The 20,281-nt window shown below is 43.6% G+C and overlaps 1 protein-coding gene across 1 annotated transcript in view; it reads right to left on the bottom strand.

Moving 5' to 3' along the window:
• The window catches only part of TRIM33 (tripartite motif containing 33), a 33,117-nt gene extending 15,697 nt beyond the window's left edge, over positions 1 to 17,420 (bottom strand). Inside the window, exons 1-7 of the mRNA XM_005140874.4 lie at positions 16,943 to 17,420; positions 9,164 to 9,282; positions 8,915 to 9,062; positions 6,547 to 6,679; positions 4,301 to 4,417; positions 1,323 to 1,437; positions 105 to 251 (exon numbers count right to left, since the gene is read on the bottom strand). Coding sequence (XP_005140931.2) covers positions 105 to 251; positions 1,323 to 1,437; positions 4,301 to 4,417; positions 6,547 to 6,679; positions 8,915 to 9,062; positions 9,164 to 9,282; positions 16,943 to 17,375 — 1,212 coding nt within the window. The 5' untranslated portion in view covers positions 17,376 to 17,420. The remainder of the gene's footprint in view (positions 1 to 104; positions 252 to 1,322; positions 1,438 to 4,300; positions 4,418 to 6,546; positions 6,680 to 8,914; positions 9,063 to 9,163; positions 9,283 to 16,942) is intronic.
• Positions 17,421 to 20,281: the final 2,861 nt, after the last annotated feature.

Here is a 20,281-nt window from a genome sequence, read left to right as displayed (position 1 = left end):
TCTCTTCCATGGATATAATCTAGTGAAGCTACAGGATACTTTGAACACTCTTTTGACTGAACATTCTCTATATTGCACAGACAAATTAAAGGATGTTTTCTTACCAGCCGTTTACTGTATAGCAAAGCAGTGCTGCTCCCACTTGCAATAGCCCAATTGGTAAAGTTCATCACATGCTTCACTTGTCTGGAAAGACCAGTGATGTCATTCTGTTGTTGTATTAACTTCATCTGTCTCTCCTTTGTTACATTCTACAAAGAAACAAAACCTTGATTATAATGGAGGCTACAGACTTAGGAGGAAAATGTAAACTGCTATCACAGGTCTTGGAGCAAAAGAAAACTGTCACAAGCAAAGCAGCTTATGCTAATGCTCATATTCAGAGGGGCTAGAACCAGCAAGTTTGCCATTATTCCTCTCTAACACTCTTCACAGAGGTATCAAAATAAAGGGAACATAAGAAGCTCAATCTTCAAGATTGGGCAACTGTTACAACCTCACAACATGAGGCAACTTTCCAACGGAATTTTCTACCCTGTAACAAATGTTATGTCAACAGAAAAAGCTAAAATTCAGTTACTCATCTAATATTAAATCCTGTATTTTAGTCCTGATCAAATACTTTTTTCTTCCAGGAATATTTTACGTCATTGCCAAATAGCTGTTCCTTAACCAGAAGAAATCTATTGTAATAAAGTTGGTCTTATTTTTTTCAGTCACACCATGCAGACTGGCAGCATTTTCTGCACTAACTTCTGATCAATTTCCTCTCTTCAGATAAAAACTGAAATCATAAGTTAAATTTCCACAGATTTGAATAAAATTAATATAATTATTAACCAGAATATACTGGAAAGTATGCTTAAAGTCATTGCCTCCTTTACAATGACAATCTATAGAACTTAAAATACCTTTACACACAAACACATATGACTACCACATCTTTGAAAACCTAGGTTTACTTAAAGGGTCAGGATTTGTTAGCAGTCAACATACCTTGTGAGAATTACTAAGAAAACAAACACTAACAAGTGCCATTAGGGCACCAGGAATGAAAATGACTACCTGTCACTTCCCTGCCCTTTTCCCCTGTTGCCACCAACCTATGCAAGCAAAAGAAGGAAATCTGATTTTAACAGCAACCAGGAGAGGAAATCATGATGTAAAGCTGCATCAAACACATGGCATCAATTTGTTATGTGCTCAAGACAAATGTCTCTAGGAATTTACACTGTGAAGAATAACTTTAAACATGGAATATAAGTTCTGAATAGGGAACTGGAAACAGCGAACAACACTACTAGTTTTTCTCTTAACTGTACCTCAAGGTGCTGTAAGAGGGATTTTCCCTTTTTATTGATCTCATTGATGAGGGTGAATATAGCCACTTTGATCTCCTGTTCCACCCGTTTGTTTGTTTCATTTACTTCTTTTATCCTAAAAAGAGAAACGTATTATCAGGCAGTCAACATTCAACACCACTGACCCCTGGAGAGTGAAGGAGCAACTTCTGTATCGAAGGAGTTCCGATATGTGCAAAACACACAGCTTGTTTGTTTTCTAAGAGAAATAATCATTAATCAGCTTTATCAAAAAAGCCATCTAAAATTTCAGGTTTGGAAAAAAATGGTATAGTCTGAGATCAAGATGGTGTCCCAGTTACAACTTGGGCTTGACTCAAAATTCTATGAAACGGACCTTGTGGTTTATATGCTTTATACAGAGACACACCCAGCCAAGACATGCGCATATGGACACGTACATACTTATCTCTGTATCATGTCTCTTCCACTGTGAAGAATTTACAGATGATGCCTTAAACTTTGATGCTATTGTATATTAACCAGAAAGGAAGCAAATAATGAGTTTCAGATTGATTCCTCCACCTCCCCCAGAAAATCTTGTAACAAAAACGTTATTACATGCCTGTAAGGTATTACAGGCCAATACACAAGGACACACAATTCACTAACAATTTGCCTGACATTAGGTTATATTCTCTTGTGTTTTACTACTACTGCCCTTCTATCCCTTCATTTCTATCACTGCTATTCTTCCTCAGTTTTAGTGTCTTCACTATTCTCAACTTCAGCCTCGAGCAAATCATCTTGAGCTCTGCCCACAGAATTTGAAATAAAGCATTTCTTAAACCTCACTGCAAATTCAGGATTTACTTGATGCTGCCTTAATCTACTGACGACATAATATTGCAGGAGGATTCTTTGCTTCACGTGTAGGTGGCAGAGCACACCACCTTGCATGAGCCAGTCTGAGTGTAAAGACTTCAGTTGTCTTTTTCTGAAGGGCTTCTTCACTCCTAGATCAAGCATCTGAACTTGAACATCATTCATCCTGACAGGATCACAAGACTTATTTGTCTGACATCTTCCTTATTGGTGTTAAATGCCCTTTAAGGCACCTTGGACACAGGTTGTGCTTTCTCACAGCACAACCTGGTCTTCAACAAGTATTCAACCAACCCCTCATTAAATCAGTAGACATCCATCCTTGGCATCGGCACCTACCAATTATTCCAGGCAGTTATTCTTTCTACCTTGTTTTATGCTTCACAATCACATAGGATGGCAAGTCCATACCATCTGCTAACAATGACAACATTATTGTAATATACACTTTTTTCATTCCCTGAAGATTTATGATAATGGATTTTGTGCCCTACACTTCAGCACTGAATAGAATGGCAAAGTAACCTACTGTCTCATTTGCAGAATCCATTTCACTCAGTAGATAATCATCAGCATTACACAAGCCAACCACATGCTGCAGAAATTCACTGAATTTTCAGTGAAGACAGAAACTCTTAGGCAAACCCCACCATTATGTGTTACTCATATATGCACCAGCCATGATCAGGGGACTGGAGCACCTCCCGTATGAAGACGGGCTGAGAAAGCTGGGGCTGCTCAGCTTGCAGAAGAGAAGCTGCATGGAGACCTCATAGCAGCCTTCCAGTATCTGAAGGGGGCCTACAGGGATGCTGGTGACGGACTGTTCATTAGGGACTGTAGTCATAGGACAAGGGGTAATGGGTTGAAACTTAAACAGCAGAGGTTTAGATTGGATATAAGGAGGAAATTCTTTACTGTTAGGGTGGTGAGGTACTGGAATGGGTTGCCCAGGGAGGTTGTGAATGCTCCATCCCTGGCCGTGTTCAAGGCCAGGATAGATGAAGCCTTGGGTGATGTGGTTTAGTGTGAGGTGTCCCTGCCCATGGCAGGGGGGTTGGAACTGGGTGATCTTAGGGTCCTTTCCAACCCTAACTATTCTATGATTCTATGATTATTGGCCTCGAATTCTTATCACAACCTTTCATGAAGTTCTTCCCTGTGAGGGTGCTGCAGCGCTGAAATGGGTTGCCCAAAGAAGTGGTAAATGCCCCATCCCTGGCAGTGTTCAAGGCCAGGCTGGACAGAGTCTTGGGTGACATGGTCTAGTGGAAGGTGTCCCTGCCCATGGCAGGGGGTTGGAACTGGATGATCTTGAGGTCCTTTCCAACCTAAACCATTCTATGATTCTATGATTCTTTGACCTTTCAGTTTCATTATTTTCCATTAAGCCAAGTCTCTGTCTCTTCTTCAAAGATGTAACAGTTCTACAGCTTGTCCTCCTCCTTCACAATGGTGTTCACTTTTGGGAAACTTCAAAGAGTTTCATGCTGAGTCAATGCAAAGAATTTAATTTCCATTCCTTCCACCTTCGCACACTTGCCTCTGCCATGTTCTATGCTCTCCTTCCCTTGCAAGTCTCTTGGGGATTTTTTTAAATGTACGTGTTATAACTAGGAGTTAAAAATTTGCACCAGAACTTCCCCTTCTATCTTTGGGGCACTTCCTTCTCCCTTGTACTTCCCATCTCCACATGAGGTGTCATTCTGCAAGTGACCTAAAAGGTGCAGAAGGCTCATGAAACCACCGGACTCACAGTGGAATTTCCTGACCTCCAGCATATCACATCACCATGAGAGGGGGAAAAAAACAGCAGTGATCTCGTGCTCTCTCTATCTCTATATTCAGTGTTCTACATGACATTGAATTGAAACTCATTCTGGAATTCTGAAGTTAAGCTACCCAAGGAAAAGTTTGTCTTCCTGTCAGGTAATGATACTAAGTTTTGCCCACCTGCTTAAACCAAACTAACCGCAATTTCCTAGTCAATTTCCAGTATGACTTAAGATGCAAAATCAATTAAAATGTGAAGTATTATTCTAGTTCATCACTCATCTTAGTGTGGTGCATTCAAAAGAATGTACTAGTAACAATTCATCATTTTGGTTACTCACCTATTCTGAACTTGGGCAGCTGCGAAATTTACATAGTTCTTCTTCTCTAGAAGTTTGGCCAATAGGTTCTCAATTGCACCCTTCTGGTTCTGAAAAGCTTCTTCCAGAAACTGATACCTTTTCAACATGCAAAAGATAGCAATTACCAAGGAGGAAGGGGCTGAAACTCAGGGTTCTAATTTAGATATAAAGCTTTTGGAAAAAACATGACAAAACACACAGAAAAAAAAATTAAACTGTGTACATCAGTGTGTAAGATGCTTCAGTACTGATAAAATCCTTTGTAAGTGTCCAGAAGACTCAACCTCTATGGGTCACATTAATTCCAACTACGCAAGGAGATGATGTGCTGCATCATTTCACCAGACAGCAAGCAATGGAGCCCCAGCTAAAGCAGACAGCAGAAGCTTCAAAGCTTGGCAAATCATTTTGCTGGTGTTACATGAGGAAAATGCACTAATAGCTTAAACATACATTAAATGATACAGAAAATCCCTATCACAGAAAAACAATTTTTTCCAGCTGCTATTATACTGCTCATATTTGACTGAATTAGCTTAATCTGAAAGAAAACAGTTCTATTTAAATAAAAACTTAAACTCTTTGGTACTTCAATGTGAAGAACATATCATTCCCTTCCAAGTCCTTCAAGCAAAGAGCTTCTATCAAAGGCACCTTCCATTACTTCATCTGAAAAGAGTACAAGTAGCTACAAAGGAAACTACTGAAATTAGTTGCATTTTCCTAACATACAAGAGGAATGAACAGTGCAACAGAAGCAGAACACCTAAGCTGGAAAAGGCATTGGGATTTAAGTAGCTCCAAGAGTTTTCATCTTCTCTGGTTCTTCCCAGCTACCCAGAGATTCCCCTCAAACCTCGAGATTCCTATCAGTCACTTGCCACTTCTTGTCTTCAGTAAGTAAATTTCATGCTTTTTACGGAAGTACCAGCAATTCTTTCACTTGAAACTTTGCATTGAACACTGGAGCACATTGCTGCTAAAGTGGTGATTCATCCTGCTTTGGTGCAAACTATTGGGATTTCAGGTAAGAAGTAAACAGATTAAAACTAATCTTTGTTTCCACTTTATTTAGTGACCTTCATAAATATCTCAGTTGTACTTCATGGCAGATGAAGCAGTTATCCTAACCATCTGTAATTCACATCTGCAAACAGAACTAATTTTAAAAGCATATTCTGCAAGGTAGCATGTTAATAGCAAAGTATTCTCTTACTGGAAGAGAACAGGTCAGTAGAACAAGATACATCTGTTAGTTAGCATCATGCACAAAACAGATGCGAAGAAACCAACTAGAACAAGTTAGTTTACATATCCTAGGAGACCACGCTGTTTTGGACACATCTTTCAGGGTATTTATGATCAAGCCTATGCAAGAACAGGCTGTTAACAACACTCGCTTCAGAAGTAAAAGCTCTCCTTTAGGCTGCTGTAGAGTCTATGAGAGCAAATGCTACTCTGGAAAACACGAACTAAATTCAATATTGCAACATACTGACAATCCCTTTGACAGAAAAATCTCCCTTGCAGATTGACTGGGAAAAGCAGTGCTGCAGTGGCTAATACATATTTATCCCCAGGTTCTCTATTATAACACTGCAAACTAATTTTTCAAACATTCAAACAACTCTACAACACAGTTGTTAAAGAGCAGGAAGTTTTAATGGATCTTAAGAAGTTCCAGCCTTTTTCTACCAGGAAGCTCTGGAAACAAACCCCAGCATTTCTTTTTACTGGGAGTGAGGCAACATTCAACAAACTAAACCCATGCAATTTTTCCCCTCTGTACCATAAGAATATATTAATCTACAATGCAAAATTTATACCTTTACAAGAATACCCTAAATTGAACAACTGGTGCCTAAGATGCCCTTTTAAGAAATTACCTCATCCATGACTCACTTATTTCACTTTGTGCTTCTTTGCAGCACCAGGTATTCAGGGCTATAGCAACTTCTATTCAAGTCCTGACAGCACTGGTAAATGCCAGTTAACAATCATGCCAAATCACCTCGGCCCATGTTGGTTTGAATCTGCCCTTATGATACTTCCTGAAGCTCAACCCACTGACAGCTCAAAGTTTTCAGCACTCCACACAGGTTCTGTTTTGCAAGGGATCATTTCAGCCCAACAAAGAGTACATACAACAGTATTTAGGACATAACATGCCATTTCATCCTCTGAGAAAGCACACCACAGGAATTAAGACATGGTAATATTTGTACCTGTGTTCTTTGTGTTCCAGTAACTGACAGTCTCTGCATGTCAGCCTGTCACATGTTTCACAGAAAAGTTTTAACTGCTCTTGTTTGTGGACAGGACAGAAAACAGGACGTTGACCAGATGCTCCCACGGCCTCTGTTTTTAAAAATAAACCAGTTTTGCATTGTAAAAATCAAACTGACACGATCTGAAGAGCAAAACAACTCACTTCCAAGCCCAGTAACAACAAAGAATGTGGACAAAGACAACTATAGACCTGTTCTCACGCTAAAGTTCCCATGATTAGGTTCTCACTGAAGTATTTACAGTGCCAGTGGTTTATAGCTGTTTCTGCTGTATTGAAAGAGAAATTCCTCTCCTATCACAACCACTCAAGACACTGGCACCTGTAAGAATGCAAAGCCTGTACACAACACCGGGATTGTGAACACATGGTCACAGCTAAACTGTGTGCAATTTCACCTGATGCACTGAAGGATGGATCAAACCTCACAAGCTTTTACACTGTCAAACACCCTTAGGTTTTCTAAATTGTCACTTCAAACCCCTTATAAAGCTCATTAAGTCATATGCAACTGAAGTGGTAAATGCAAAGCAAACACTGCCCACGTTAAGAGTTAAACTCCAGCTGATCTGCTTCCCTTTTCCACTTAAGCAAATAATAGACGATAATGTCAAAAAGTAGTTCTGAGCTTATAAAGAAGTGCTGCACGGTCTTCTAAGGATACTTTGAGCTTAGCACAGAGGAAAGCAGCCTTTGGAAGATACAGCAGGTAAGGTTTAAAACATGAATGCCTTGAATGTCTTAAATGTCTTAAACATGAATGCCTCCAACATTTCTGAAGCTTGTTATATCATGCAAGTTATTGTAAAGAGAAGAGAACTCATGAATCTACAGCTGACACTCAGTAATAGGAATTGAAAGTCTCTTTGGTTCTTATAAGAAAGAAGGAACAAGCTCCCCCAAGAAAATCATGAATCGCCATCCCTGACAGTCAGGACAGTTAGGAAGGATCACTAGGTCAGGTCGAAGGAAGGCTACATTCTTGCCATATGCTATCACTCCAGCTCCAGGCTGGCTTCCCACAAACACCAACCTACATTTCTGATACAAGGTTAATTTGATTGGAACAGCCAATTTTTGGCACTTCTGCCTCAGGTTTAGTGAAGGGGAAGCAGAGCTACAGTATCACTTTGACAGTCACAGTATAGCACCTAATGAGAAACATCAGTAACTCTTTATAAGGCCCTATACTCTGATTTCACCTAAGTGTTTCTCATGTAGTAGGATTAATAAGTTTAAACTTAAACAGATAATACTTCTTTTTGAACACCCAATAAGACATACAGAGAAACCTCTCCAGAAATGGTTTTATAGAGCAAGTGAAATAAGATCATTGCCTAAAAGAACTAAGCTCAGTAACAAACTTTAATTATTAATCTGATTTTGATGAGAGTTGGCAGAAAGCAAAGCAGTTACCCTTTTGAAATGGCACAATGAAACAATCATGAGGATCTTAATTCTAAATGAAGAGACAGAGAGAGCAGAATGTGAAGATCTCTCCTCCTCAATAAGATCAGTCTTCACGTACGTTTACCTTGTGTAGAACCTACGGGCCTTTAAATCTGAATCCCATTTACAAATAACACCTCCTACGCTAAAACCCAGCTTCCTTTTACCTGTGTTGGGAAGGTTTTCCACATTACCTCAGCAGGTTATAAACAATACAGAGTCAAATAATAGTTTAAGAATTAAGTTCTATAAAGCTGTACTTCTAACCAAGGTGCACACACACTTCACACATTAAATTTTATTAAACTAAAATACATTTGAACTCCACATTTACTCAGCAATATCAATACAACAGTAACATCACAGTGAATATGGCTATGAGCTTGTCCGTGCATACTTCTCTACTGGGAGAACTATAATTGCTCCCTATATATTTTGTTGTAGTTGGTTAATTTCCTTAGCCAGTGGATGTGTCAGTACTCTCCAGATTTAAACCCTCCATTGAGTTATTCTCCTAAAGTAAAGGATTATTAAGAATAGATCTAAATTCTTTACAAAGATCTCAATTCTTTCCAAAGACTGCTCTCTCATTCTCTTTCTTCTATACTTAAGAGATTTCTTTCCTTTGGATATCACACTGTACAAAGTGTGAGTAAATAACCCACTTGACCTTAAAATTTCATTTTTCCTCCATTTTTAGAGCTACAAATTCTGCACTGGCAGCTTTTTACTAAACCTTTCCCAAATCTTTGGAGAAAGCCATACACACAGTTGCTTGTTACCCAAATAATCCTCCCTGTCTTTTTTTACATGCGCCAAAGAAAAGGAGCTTACTACAGTGATATCCACACACTCACCTGAAGAAACATCCTCTTTTTTTCTGATCATATGATCTTTAGTAAATTTTACTCGCTGATGAGCTTCTATGCAAGTCTTGCACAACCATTCCCCACACTCTACACAAAATCCAACAGCACTAGCATTATCTTCACAGCTTGTACACACCTGTGAAGGGAAACAGGCAGTTACCATAATTTTCCTGGAAAGCATTAACATGTACAGACAAAGCCAGCCAGTGAATTCCAGCAAGCAGGAAAGTGCCATACCTGTTCTGATTTCTCATCAGAGCTGCTTGGTGCTTCTGACGTGTCTTTTACAAAGTAGTTATCCACCAGATCTATCTGTCTGCATTCTTGGCGGCATATGGGACATCTGATTACACCAACTGCAAGACAAAGTGTTTCCCAATTTTAAGACAACATATAAAGCAACACTCCCAGAATCAAAAGAATGAAACAAAACCCTCGGACTGCTCATTTCACTTGGCTAAATTGGAACAGGCTTCCCAGGGAAGTGGTGGAATCACTATCCTGGAAGTGTCCGCACGCCATGTAGATGAGGCCCTCAGTGCCACGGGTTAGTGGTGGCCTTGGCAGTGCTGGGGAATAATTGGATTTGATAAACTTAAAGGTCTTTTCCAACCTGGTTGACTCTGTGATAAATGAACAGATTGCACACTTGACACTACCCTTAAAAGCAGCCATTACCTACAGGTGACAGTTTCCAGTAAAAAGCACCCCAATAACAACAAATCATGAACAAGAGAACCCCCACAAAGCACATGGACCTCTCTTCAGAAGAAGCTCCATTTCCTAAGATGAAGGTGTGATAATTTCTGCATCATACTCAGGTTTTACTACTGATTTCTTCCCCAAAAAATATGTATAAACCATGTATTTTTAGCCCAGTCATTTATTCTTCCCAAGCAAATATTCTCATTTCCCCTCATTTTAGTTTGATAAACTCAAGACACATGTTAATTAATTTTTATAACCATCTAATGTGCAGTCTGTCCCAAGACAAGCATTAGGAGAGGGATGCAGATGAGTAAGACCAACTACCTGAAGGTTACAGGGGATTTTCCAAGTAGCGCTTTGCAGGGAAGGCAAATACCAAAAGCCACAAATTGACAGCAAAAATTTCTCTCATGCCAACTACACCTACCTTTCTGCAGCACATACAACACTTTGCACATATAGCTGTAAATGCATATACACACAGCTTTAACACCGGATATAATGAGACTACTTCCTTTCTAGTATCTGCCTTTGTTATCCTCTGTAATTGCTAAACTAGAGCTTTAAGTCCTCAGTGGAGCAGCAAAGAAGCTGCTACATGATCCAAACTGACATTTAAAGATGTTTTGTGAACAACAGACATTAAAAGTTTGAAAACCTAAGTTATCTCTGAGGTAGGGGTTAACACCTAGTTTTAAATCAAGTTACTATACAACTTCATTGTCATCACCATTTTCAAGGAGAAGCTTTCAAAGCAATTGGGTATTTTTATACACAGAGACACCTGAAATGACTTTGGAAAGTAAGTGTAATTAAATGATGCTCAACTCCTTTGTGGATATGCAGTCAGAACAGCAGGACTTATTTCAGGGAGATTAATTACATTAGTAATAAATGAGTTAATTTTTTCAAGTGCTAAAATTAACAATGGCTTCAGAATACACAAGATTCATTGCAGGGCAATATGAATCCAAGTAGGAAGTCCCTGTACCATCAAACCAAACATGCTTCAAGCACAGGACATAAAAAATAGCCAGTATTTCAGTACCTACATGTACAAAAGCTTTCACATATACAATGAAGCTTTCACATACGCAGAGCCTTGAGGTTTCCTTACCACTGAGACACAACATTCTTTAGGGAATACTATAATGAAAGTCATCTATCCGCTGAAGTCCATATACTTACAGACCAAAAGTTTCTAACCATTAAAATGCTCCATCTAAAACCAGGCCACAGTTAAATCTCATTTTTAGTGCTGTCTTGGGCTCATCACACAAAAATTCTGCAGGAAGCACAAAAGCATACAAGATCTATAATCTTTACACAAAGCAAAGTCAAACTCCACCAAAGCAAAGCGCTTCCTGTAAGGCAGGTTTGGGTTTTGGTATTAAATCAGACAAATCATTAAAAGCTTGAATAAACTCAAGCCTTTTAATGTCAGAAGAGCAACACAACTGGCAGCCCATGGGCTGGATTTGGACCATGGGTAATTCTGCCTTGCCCACTGCATCTCTCTGGAAGGACACAGGGAAAAGCGAGTCCACAAGCACTGCTGACAGTCAAACATCCACATTCTGCAGCTCCCTATTCAAGCACACTTTGCACACCAGGTACCCGCTGGTGTTCTGCACATATCTCAATACATCATAACCCTAAGATGAGGCCTTGCAATTCTTATTTGGCATATACACTTCATTTTCACATCTCAATGCCCTCAATTATTTCCAAAGTAGCTTTCCAGTATTATATGAGCAACTCATGTCCTGCTCATTGAATCTAATATAAGCCAAATTAATGCAGCATCATTTGTACTAGAAACCAGATGGAAAAGATACAGATGTGGCTGATTTTGCGAGGGGAGAAGGAAAAATAGATAAAGATCATGCTGAAATAACACACACATAGAAGAAAACCAGAAAGAAATCCTTACCTGACAAAACTGCAGGTCATTTGCCATCTAATGAAGTTTGTGGTAAGGATTTCATGTGAATGCATTTTAGGACAAGCTATGGCTCAAATGTTTATATAACCTACTAGAAAAACAAGGTTTCATTGCCAGTTTCAGTCCAAAATCCTTCTTATGTATGAAAATTGAAATGAAGCACAAATATCATCCTGCAGCAGAACTTACTGCACTGGTTTTCTGCACCCAGTTAAATTAGAAGTTTACTACTGACAAAACCAAAATCAAACCGAACCAACCACCCACCCCAACATAAATGTATTTAGCCCTAGTATACACATTTTCACTGTAACTCTGCTTTCAGAAAAGGCATGTACCTACATCCAAAGAATGTATCTGACAGCACACAGAAAAAACCCCAATCCTATTCTTAAAGGATCAGTCAAAGCTGAACTAGAATTAGACACATTCATAGAAATTAGGAAGCTCAGACTGGTTTATGATCTCCCCAAATCCAAACTATTATCATAAAGACATCCCACACTCTCAAAGATGGCTTCAAAATAATACAAAGCCACATACATCAACACTCAAGAGGTTAACAGCAGCACTGAAGAGTTGAGAATCTGCAAGTTTCTTTCACACTTCTCATTTCAAATCCCACACAACTCCGGTTTACTCGACCATAAAGCAGAAATGCTTCTTCCCTGGCAAAAATATTAGGAGATACAGTAAGTATTGACTACATGATGTGGAACTCAGAGGGCCTGTTTTGAACAGCAGTTCCCATCTGATTTACAGTACACTGGCATCAAAATATCATCATCAGCATTAACTCCAGGAACAGAGTTATACTTCAGGAGCCAAAAAAAGAAAACTAAAAGCCCCCCCCCCGAAGCTTAACCATCCACAGCTGCTCTTGTGAGTATCACCTTCATTAATAAATCCAGGAACAATCAGCCTTTGGACCTAAAAGGCCACAGAAAGTAAGGAACTGTTTTACAAGAGCTGCAGGTAAGGGATGGACTTCCAGCTTCTTACACTGCATTGAGGAGAACTCACATCACCAGTTTTTCTACTTGTTTAATCACAAACCTCATAATAAGACCTGTAACAACCACGAGAACAAGCACTTACACCATACTTAACATACACAGCTGTATGTACCACGTTTCCCCTTCCCTGCCATTTCCACTCACACTCTGAAATACATCCTATTCCAAGTCAATTGTGGAGTTCAAACCAGATTCTACTTTTTGTCACACACGTCTTCAGACTTTATCCAGAACAGCAAAAACATTCTCAATCACGTTTACTGCCCCTCATCTGCTGCATGTAGCATAAATCAAGTTTTGTTTCTCTTCTCTCACCCTATGTGAGGCTGATTTCAGTGAGAGCAGGAATAATTTCTTACCTGGAGATTTGGTTTGAGCATCACCAATTCAGTAGGTAAGAAAAGCCTGCCTTGCACTGCTAACCCCACTCAAAGAGAGGTAGGTTTCACTTGCCACCTTTTCATATCATAAGCCATTTCTCCCTACCAGAGTTTCCAAAGCCTGCAAAAGAGGCTTCATCCTTGCAGACCTTTACACTATTGTAATGATAAAGCTTCCCAGTGCAGGAATTATTTGCAAGCACTCACGCGATTTAATAAGTCAAACTTCCGTCTGAAGTTCCAACTTGGCACGTTTGCAGCCCTGCAAGGAACGAATCTCTGCCAGGTTTCATTTACTGGCTTAGAGCACCAATAGTAGTTACTACACGTGCGTAATATTTACTTCTCACAGAAACCTAAGGGTCCAAATACTCTTCTGTATAGCTATACATTGACAACCTTGTTCTAGCATCAGGGGTTAGACCTTGAAATAAACCCTCCCAGGTCAGGTAAGTGAGGGAATCCCACTGAAATCTATCAGAATATAAATACACTTGGAAGAAAAATAACTGCTTTGAAGGTCCACTCCTAACACAGCTTTTGCTTTTGACAAACAATCCTTGATTGTATCACAAATGTCATGCATTGACCTGACAACACGCTATATTTAGTGAGGAAAACCAATTTATAGCAGTCTCACAGACACCTATTTTTATAAAAATGAGACATGCTCTAAAATGTTACCAGACAAAAGCATCCTTTTAAAATACACTGAAATTACGTTTAGAACAAAATTTAAGTTTCAGACCAAGATTTTAATAAGTCCAGATAAACTGAACATTTCTCAGGACTTGGCCTTTGCTGGGCTCCAGCAGATATAAATCCATGACCCTCACTCATCAACACAGGAGAAAGCCAAAGAACCAAGAAAATTCACGTAACATATGCTAACATTTCCTAAACCTAAGATGGTCTGCACTGAGACAGCTTAAAGCAGTCTATTTGATGCAGGAGTTTTCACCTTTCAAGACGGAAAATACTGTAACTACAACTGGATTCAGTTTAAGTGCTATGTCACACTCTCCCAGCCATCATACTGGTTTTATGTCCCCCTCCCAAAGCAAATTAAAACTACTTCCTGCATAATTTAAGGTGTGATTAATATATGGTTTCTAAATACACAAACAGTGGGTACGGGAGTTGAAGTCTGCTGCCAAAATAATTTATGATACTAGGTATTACAGCACTCAGTAGTAAATGGATTGTTCCTCAAATTATACATATGTGCACATTAAATTGTGGAGGTTTCCCTTAGGCTCCCCAAAAGCATCCTCCAGCTCTTATTTAGCCTAATGCAGATTGTGCCATTCTCAGGGAGCTGGGAGAGCCACACATTCCCTCTGCTGAGATAATCTTCTTACGAGAGATTGTAAATATCTCAGTGAGGCAGTGAAACCTCCAAACAAGTCTCTTCCCAGGAGCAGCTGCAGCCGTGAGTGCAGAACAAGGTGGACTGTGGGATCTGTAACAGTCTGAAATTTCTAACTTTGAAGTAAGCCTCTTTCAGAACACTGTGATGTAAACAGGTGGCATTTTCTTGTAACCTGTTCACTCTGAAAGGAAGAGCACAGCTGGACAGGTAAAACACTGGGCATTAAGCAATCAGGTATCCACCAAATAAACACATTTTCCAATGACCTAGAAAGTCATTAAGCCGCATAGGAGATGTTACTTTTTATGTTTAACAAGTGGCATAAAAGTATGCTTTAAATACATGAAACAAAACACTTTTTTCCCCCAACATAAACAGCCAAAATAATCTCTCACTAGTGCAATAGGTACGAACCCACCCCTGACTTCTATAACAGAGCCAGACACAACTTTAGATTGTGGTTTTAAATTTTAGTCAGTTTCTTAAACTTTTGGGAATTGAGACCATTCTTCTGTCTTTGTTAGCAGTGTCTCTCAAGGGAGTGGCAACAGGGTAGGAGAAGAGATGCTGATACAGACCACAAACTCCTGCCTTCAAGCATCCTTCTGTTTTCACCAAGAGCAGCAGCATATTTTCACCAGGAGAGGACACAGAACTGTCCTGTAGGCACTGAGGTTGCACTGAACTCCTGGTAAATGCCTTCCACAGTTATTACCCAATCAGTACACATGTCTATTACTGTTAATACTGACAAGTCTTACAGAGCAAAATCTACACCTAATTAAGAAATAAACCAGGAAAATGACAAAAGAAACCCATGTACTTTTCCATAGCACTTGTAATTATGTTATCTAGGTGTAGAGACAGTAAAAACAGCAGACAAATTTAAATGCATATAGAATAGTACAGCAAATAAACAAGAACTGAGAGCCTGCAGTTAAGTGGAACCTGTTCCAGGTATAGCTACAGGTACCACTTATTAATTGTTCCTTCATGAAAAAATACCTGCTCATGGTTAAGGAGACTAGAGAAGCAGTAACACATCCTGACCACCAAAACTCATGCCAGCAGGGAAGCAACCTGCATGATTAAGCAATGTAGTACTTCTCTGAATGCTGAGAACGCTCATTTTGGACCTGACTGACTGGTAAGCACTTTATGTGCCATTCAACTGATTCCATTTACAACAAGTGGCAAGCACTGTTCACAAACCTGCATCTTCTGTCTGGTCAATGCCTCATTCTTAAGTGACCTGCTGGGGTAATGCATTTGTACCACTGCGACAGATCACACATGTCTCTACCCGTGTAGTTTCCTCGAGCAAAGATGTCCATGATGCTTACATCACCAGAAAGTTTTTGATGCAGCAACCCAAAGGGGAATTCTTACTTCAAAGAACAGATTAAAGCATTCTTAAGATACATGCAACAAGAAGTGAAACTCCAGTATACACATACTTCAGAACCTAAGTTGTTCCTATACTCATATCCTGACAGACACAGCAAGATGCAGATAATCCTGCTGATGGCCATAAAATCAACTTAGCTTCAAGTTCTGCATCTTTCATTTGCATCTATATTGCAAAATATTAAATCTGGAATTTAATAAGAAGGATCATAAGACCAAGTGCTTTAGTTACTGCATTTATCAGCTACACTTAATTCATCAGCTTTTTAAAAGCAATGGACTTTCAAAGACCACATCCTAGATGAACTGCTTCTGGACAGTCTGGATGAAAGCAGCACTACCAAGCCAGGTTAATTACCTCACTATGCAACACAGGAAAGGCTTGAGTCCTTGCTAAAACCAGAAAGATGCCACCAAACAAGGTCTCACTGACCACAAGGCCCAATTAAGAGCTGCAAAACCACTTCCCAAGGCCCTAATTTGGTCTGCAGACTACAGCATGGGAGTCGCTCTGTGAAGAGCTTCAGAAGTTTTTCAATTCTATCTCTGAATGCTTCAAAAGAAAAGGAAAAATCGAGCTGTGGTTTCAATACACACACCTGGAAGGAGCAGTTTACACTCGTCCCACGGCACAGGAGTTATGCATGAGTAGAGTACACAGGCATAGCAAGTCAAATGACAAACAGCACTGCAGTGGTTTAACTCAACCACAGGACACACGAAACTGAAAGCAGGTGTACTCCACACACCACTGCCAAGCAAGCCATGTCATACTGTAACAACAGAGTTACACCTCACTCCGACAGTATTTTTTCTCGAGTACTGACCAGCCGAACACTCCCTCACAGACCCGCCTCTGCTGGAGCACCTCTGAAAGCCAGAACACGACGTACAAGGCAATTCACGCTATAATTCCAAGACTTCCCAAGTTTCAGCCGTCGCTTACAAACACGGAGCAAACTGCTGATGGGCGTGGTAAGAGAGATCCGGGAGGATCAGAGCTGCATCAGCAACGGCGGGCACGGGCGCAAGCTCTGTCGGTAGAGCTGTCAAAGCAGGCCGAGACAAACTGCGGGCTCAAACCCGGAAAAGTTGAAGCTCGCTCGATGTCAGAGACAAGAACCTGCGAGCAACGCAGAGGAACCTCCCGTGGAAACCGGCACCGCTGCCGGCTTCCCCCGCTCTCACCTTGCTGGACGTCGCCGTTCGCCCCGCCGGGCACGGGCACGCTGAGCTGCCGCTCGGGCTCAGGCAGGCAGCGCCGGCAGAAGGAGTGCAGGCAGGGCAGCAGCTTCGGCTCGGCCTCCCGCCGGCTCTGCAGGCTCTGCGCGCAGACGGCGCATGTGTCCAGCAGCGAGAACGGCCCCGGCGCCGCCGGTGTCAGCGGAGGCACCGGGCTGGGGCCAGGCCCTGGAACGACACCGGGCCCGGCCGCCGCTGCCTCGGCTTCGGCCTCCCCGAGACCGCGCTCCACCGCCGCCGCCGCCACGGGACTCTCCCGCTCCTCAGGCGGGACGGCGGCCGAGGGGGAGGCGGCCGCGGGCTCCACGCCGCCGCCTCCTCCCGGCCCGGCCTCCGCAGCCCCCTCCCCGCCGCCGCCGCCTCCTTTGTTTTCCGCCATGTTTCCTCCTTTGAACCCAGCTCCCCGCTCCGCTCACGTACGGCGTCACCACGCGCCGTGCGCGCGCCCCACGCAATGGAGGCGGGGCCCGGGAGGCCGCGAGCACCGGCGCGTGCTCCGCCAGGGAGCGTGGGTGGGGCAGGAAGGGTCCGGAAGGAACGAGTCGTGACGCACACGGGCTCGCTCCCGCGCCTCAGGGTTTATCTCCCATTGGTCCGTGCCAGAGGCTTTCCAGCCAATCGAAAGAGGAGGCTTTAGCTAGGGGCGGAGCTTGCAGCAGGTAGCGTTTGGACCGAGCGGCCTAAGGGGAGGGGGGGGGGTCACGCTGTTCCTGAGCCAGGTCCTCACGCCGTTAGAAGGCAACATGTGGTGCCGAAACCGGGGAAGCTGAAAGGTGGGAACCCGGAGGACACTTGGGAGGCCCGATAGTCGGGAACCCACGGGTCGGGAATCGTCTGGACAGGTGAACGGCGGCCGGAGCGGCTGGACCAGCCCGGCAGAGGGAGGACGCTCCCGGACCCGCAAGGAGGATGAAAGCTCTTGTGAAGGTCGTATCAGAATTACATAAGCAGTGGAATATTGATTGTAAACCCAAAGACTTTACTCTCGCTGTTGCGAGGCTTGTGCAGACTGGGGCTATTGCCCAACCGGTGGATATTCTCCACCCAGAATCATGGAATAAATGTACTAACGCATTAGCTGAGGAGACGATGTCCTCAGGTAGTGGGAAACATCTTTAGTCATGGGGAGAGTCATCCAGGCTCTGCGGAAGGCCCTGCAAGAGCAGGAAACCTGGAAGGCGGCAAGGGAGTGTTTGATGGACCCCGAAGTGAGGAGTCGGGGCAGCCACACAGACTTTGCCCCCCCCAGACTGTGCCGACTCCATTAGCCCGGAAGATCGGCAAGAGACAGACATGACCCCTCAGTTCCTGGGCGCTGACAGCTCGCGGAGGGACAGACAGGCTGGATCCCTCTGGGGAGCGCTGGCCGAGGAAGCCGGGGGGGTCAGGGCTGGACCACCGCCATATGCGCCCCAAGATGGCGCCGAGCAGAAAGGCGGGGCGAGGATGCCCTTGGCGGAAAGAGGGAGGAAGCGCCAAAAGGGGAAGGGGGGGGGGCACAGGGCGGACACCGACCCGAGCAGCATCGGGATCAGTGCCCATGCTGGGCACACACTCCCGAGCAGAGGGAGGGAGCACAGGGCGAACACCGATCCGAGCGGCATCGGGATCAGTGCCCATGCTGGGCACACACCCCCGAGCAGAGGGAGGGAGCACAGGGCGGACACCGATCCGAGCGGCATCGGGATCAGTGCCCATGCTGGGCACACACTCCCGAGCAGAGGGAGGGAGCACAGGGCGAACACCGATCCGAGCGGCATCGGGATCAGTGCCCATGCTGGGCACACACCCCCGAGCAGAGGGAGGGAGCACAGGGCGGACACCGATCCGAGCGGCATCGGGATCAGTGCCCATGATGGGCACACACCCCCGAGCAGAGGGAGGGAGCACAAGAAGGGGAAGAGGGAGCGGGCACAGGGCGGACACCGATCCGAGCGGCATCGGGATCAGTGCCCATGCGGGGCACACACCCCCGAGCAGAGGGAGGGGCGAACCCAGAGAGGGAACGGCCCCGCCCACCGGAGAAGTGGGCGGGGTTGGAACCCGAGCAGAGGGAGGGGCGAACCCAGAGGGAGGGAACGGCCAACCCACAAAAGTGGGCGGGGCCGGGGCCCAACAGGCACCGAAAACCGGAAGTAGCCGCCAGTCGAGTTCCGGCTCTGAACCAGACACGGGGTGGGACGAGCGGTCCGCAACCGGTTCAAGTTTAGAGGAGGAAACAGAGATAAACAAAATCAGGAGCCAAAGGATTCCCACCCACACTACAGAGGGACCACGGGAGGAAGAAAATACAAACTGCGTGCGCTGACCGGACCTCACCAGCCACGTTAGCATTCCCGGTCCGGGTGGCAGCTGGGGGACAGAGGCACTATTCACCAATAAACCCCAAGGACATACAAGCGATTGTTCAGGCAATTGCGGATCTACTGTCATAGATGGTGTCTTTGGGGGAGAAGATACGCTCCCGTTGGATATAAAACAAACTTGTCGATTGATTTTTGACGGGGCAGGGATGATAGTTTTTAAACAGGAATGGGAAGACAATTGTGTGAGACAACTAACCCGAGTGACTGGGGAAGACCACCCGTTATGTGGCTCTAGCCTGCAGCGGCTGATGGGTACAGACCCAACAATGATTACCCCCCAGGCGCAGGCCCAGGGCCTGCGAGCCCATGAGTTAATGGCAACTACTCGTGCAGCCAGAGGAGCCATTCGCACAGCCTCTAGAATTGTTCCATACAACAGTACAGGGCAAGCTATAGTCGAGCGTGCAAATCACGCCCTGAAAGCTAAGTTAGAGGTGCTGCCGAGGGCAGAAGGATTTACTAGCACTACCCCGTCAGGAGATCAAGCTCACTTATTAACAACCACCCTCTTAGCGCTGAATCAGTTCGTCAGAGGGGACGAAACAAATAGCCCAGTGCAAAAACATAGGGCCACACGGGCCCTAATGGCACCCCTCACATGCACAAACCAGTACCTGTGCAATGCTATACACCCTGTCCTAGCCTCCCTCCCAGGCTGCCATGGGTCTGTTACAAATACTGTAACAGCAGCAGCCTCCTCCCAGACTCAGTATCCCACACTGGGTTCAAGCTCACACACATCAGCCATGCAGTGCCAGTCAGTAGGTTCAGTGGACAAGGCTGTCTGCTGACAGCTCGCAGGCTGCCTTTTGAACATGAAGCAAAAGCCATACAGATAGCAAAGGCATAAGGGAAAATGTAAAATAATGAAAAAGTTTTCTTGAAGAGCTCCTACATTTGGTATTTAAAAAAGAAGCAA

This window comes from Melopsittacus undulatus, chromosome 16, assembly GCF_012275295.1.
Source record: "Melopsittacus undulatus isolate bMelUnd1 chromosome 16, bMelUnd1.mat.Z, whole genome shotgun sequence".
NCBI lineage: Eukaryota > Metazoa > Chordata > Aves > Psittaciformes > Psittaculidae > Melopsittacus > Melopsittacus undulatus.
The sequence above is the reverse complement of the archived record's forward strand: the minus strand, read 5'-3'. Positions and strand labels throughout refer to the sequence as shown.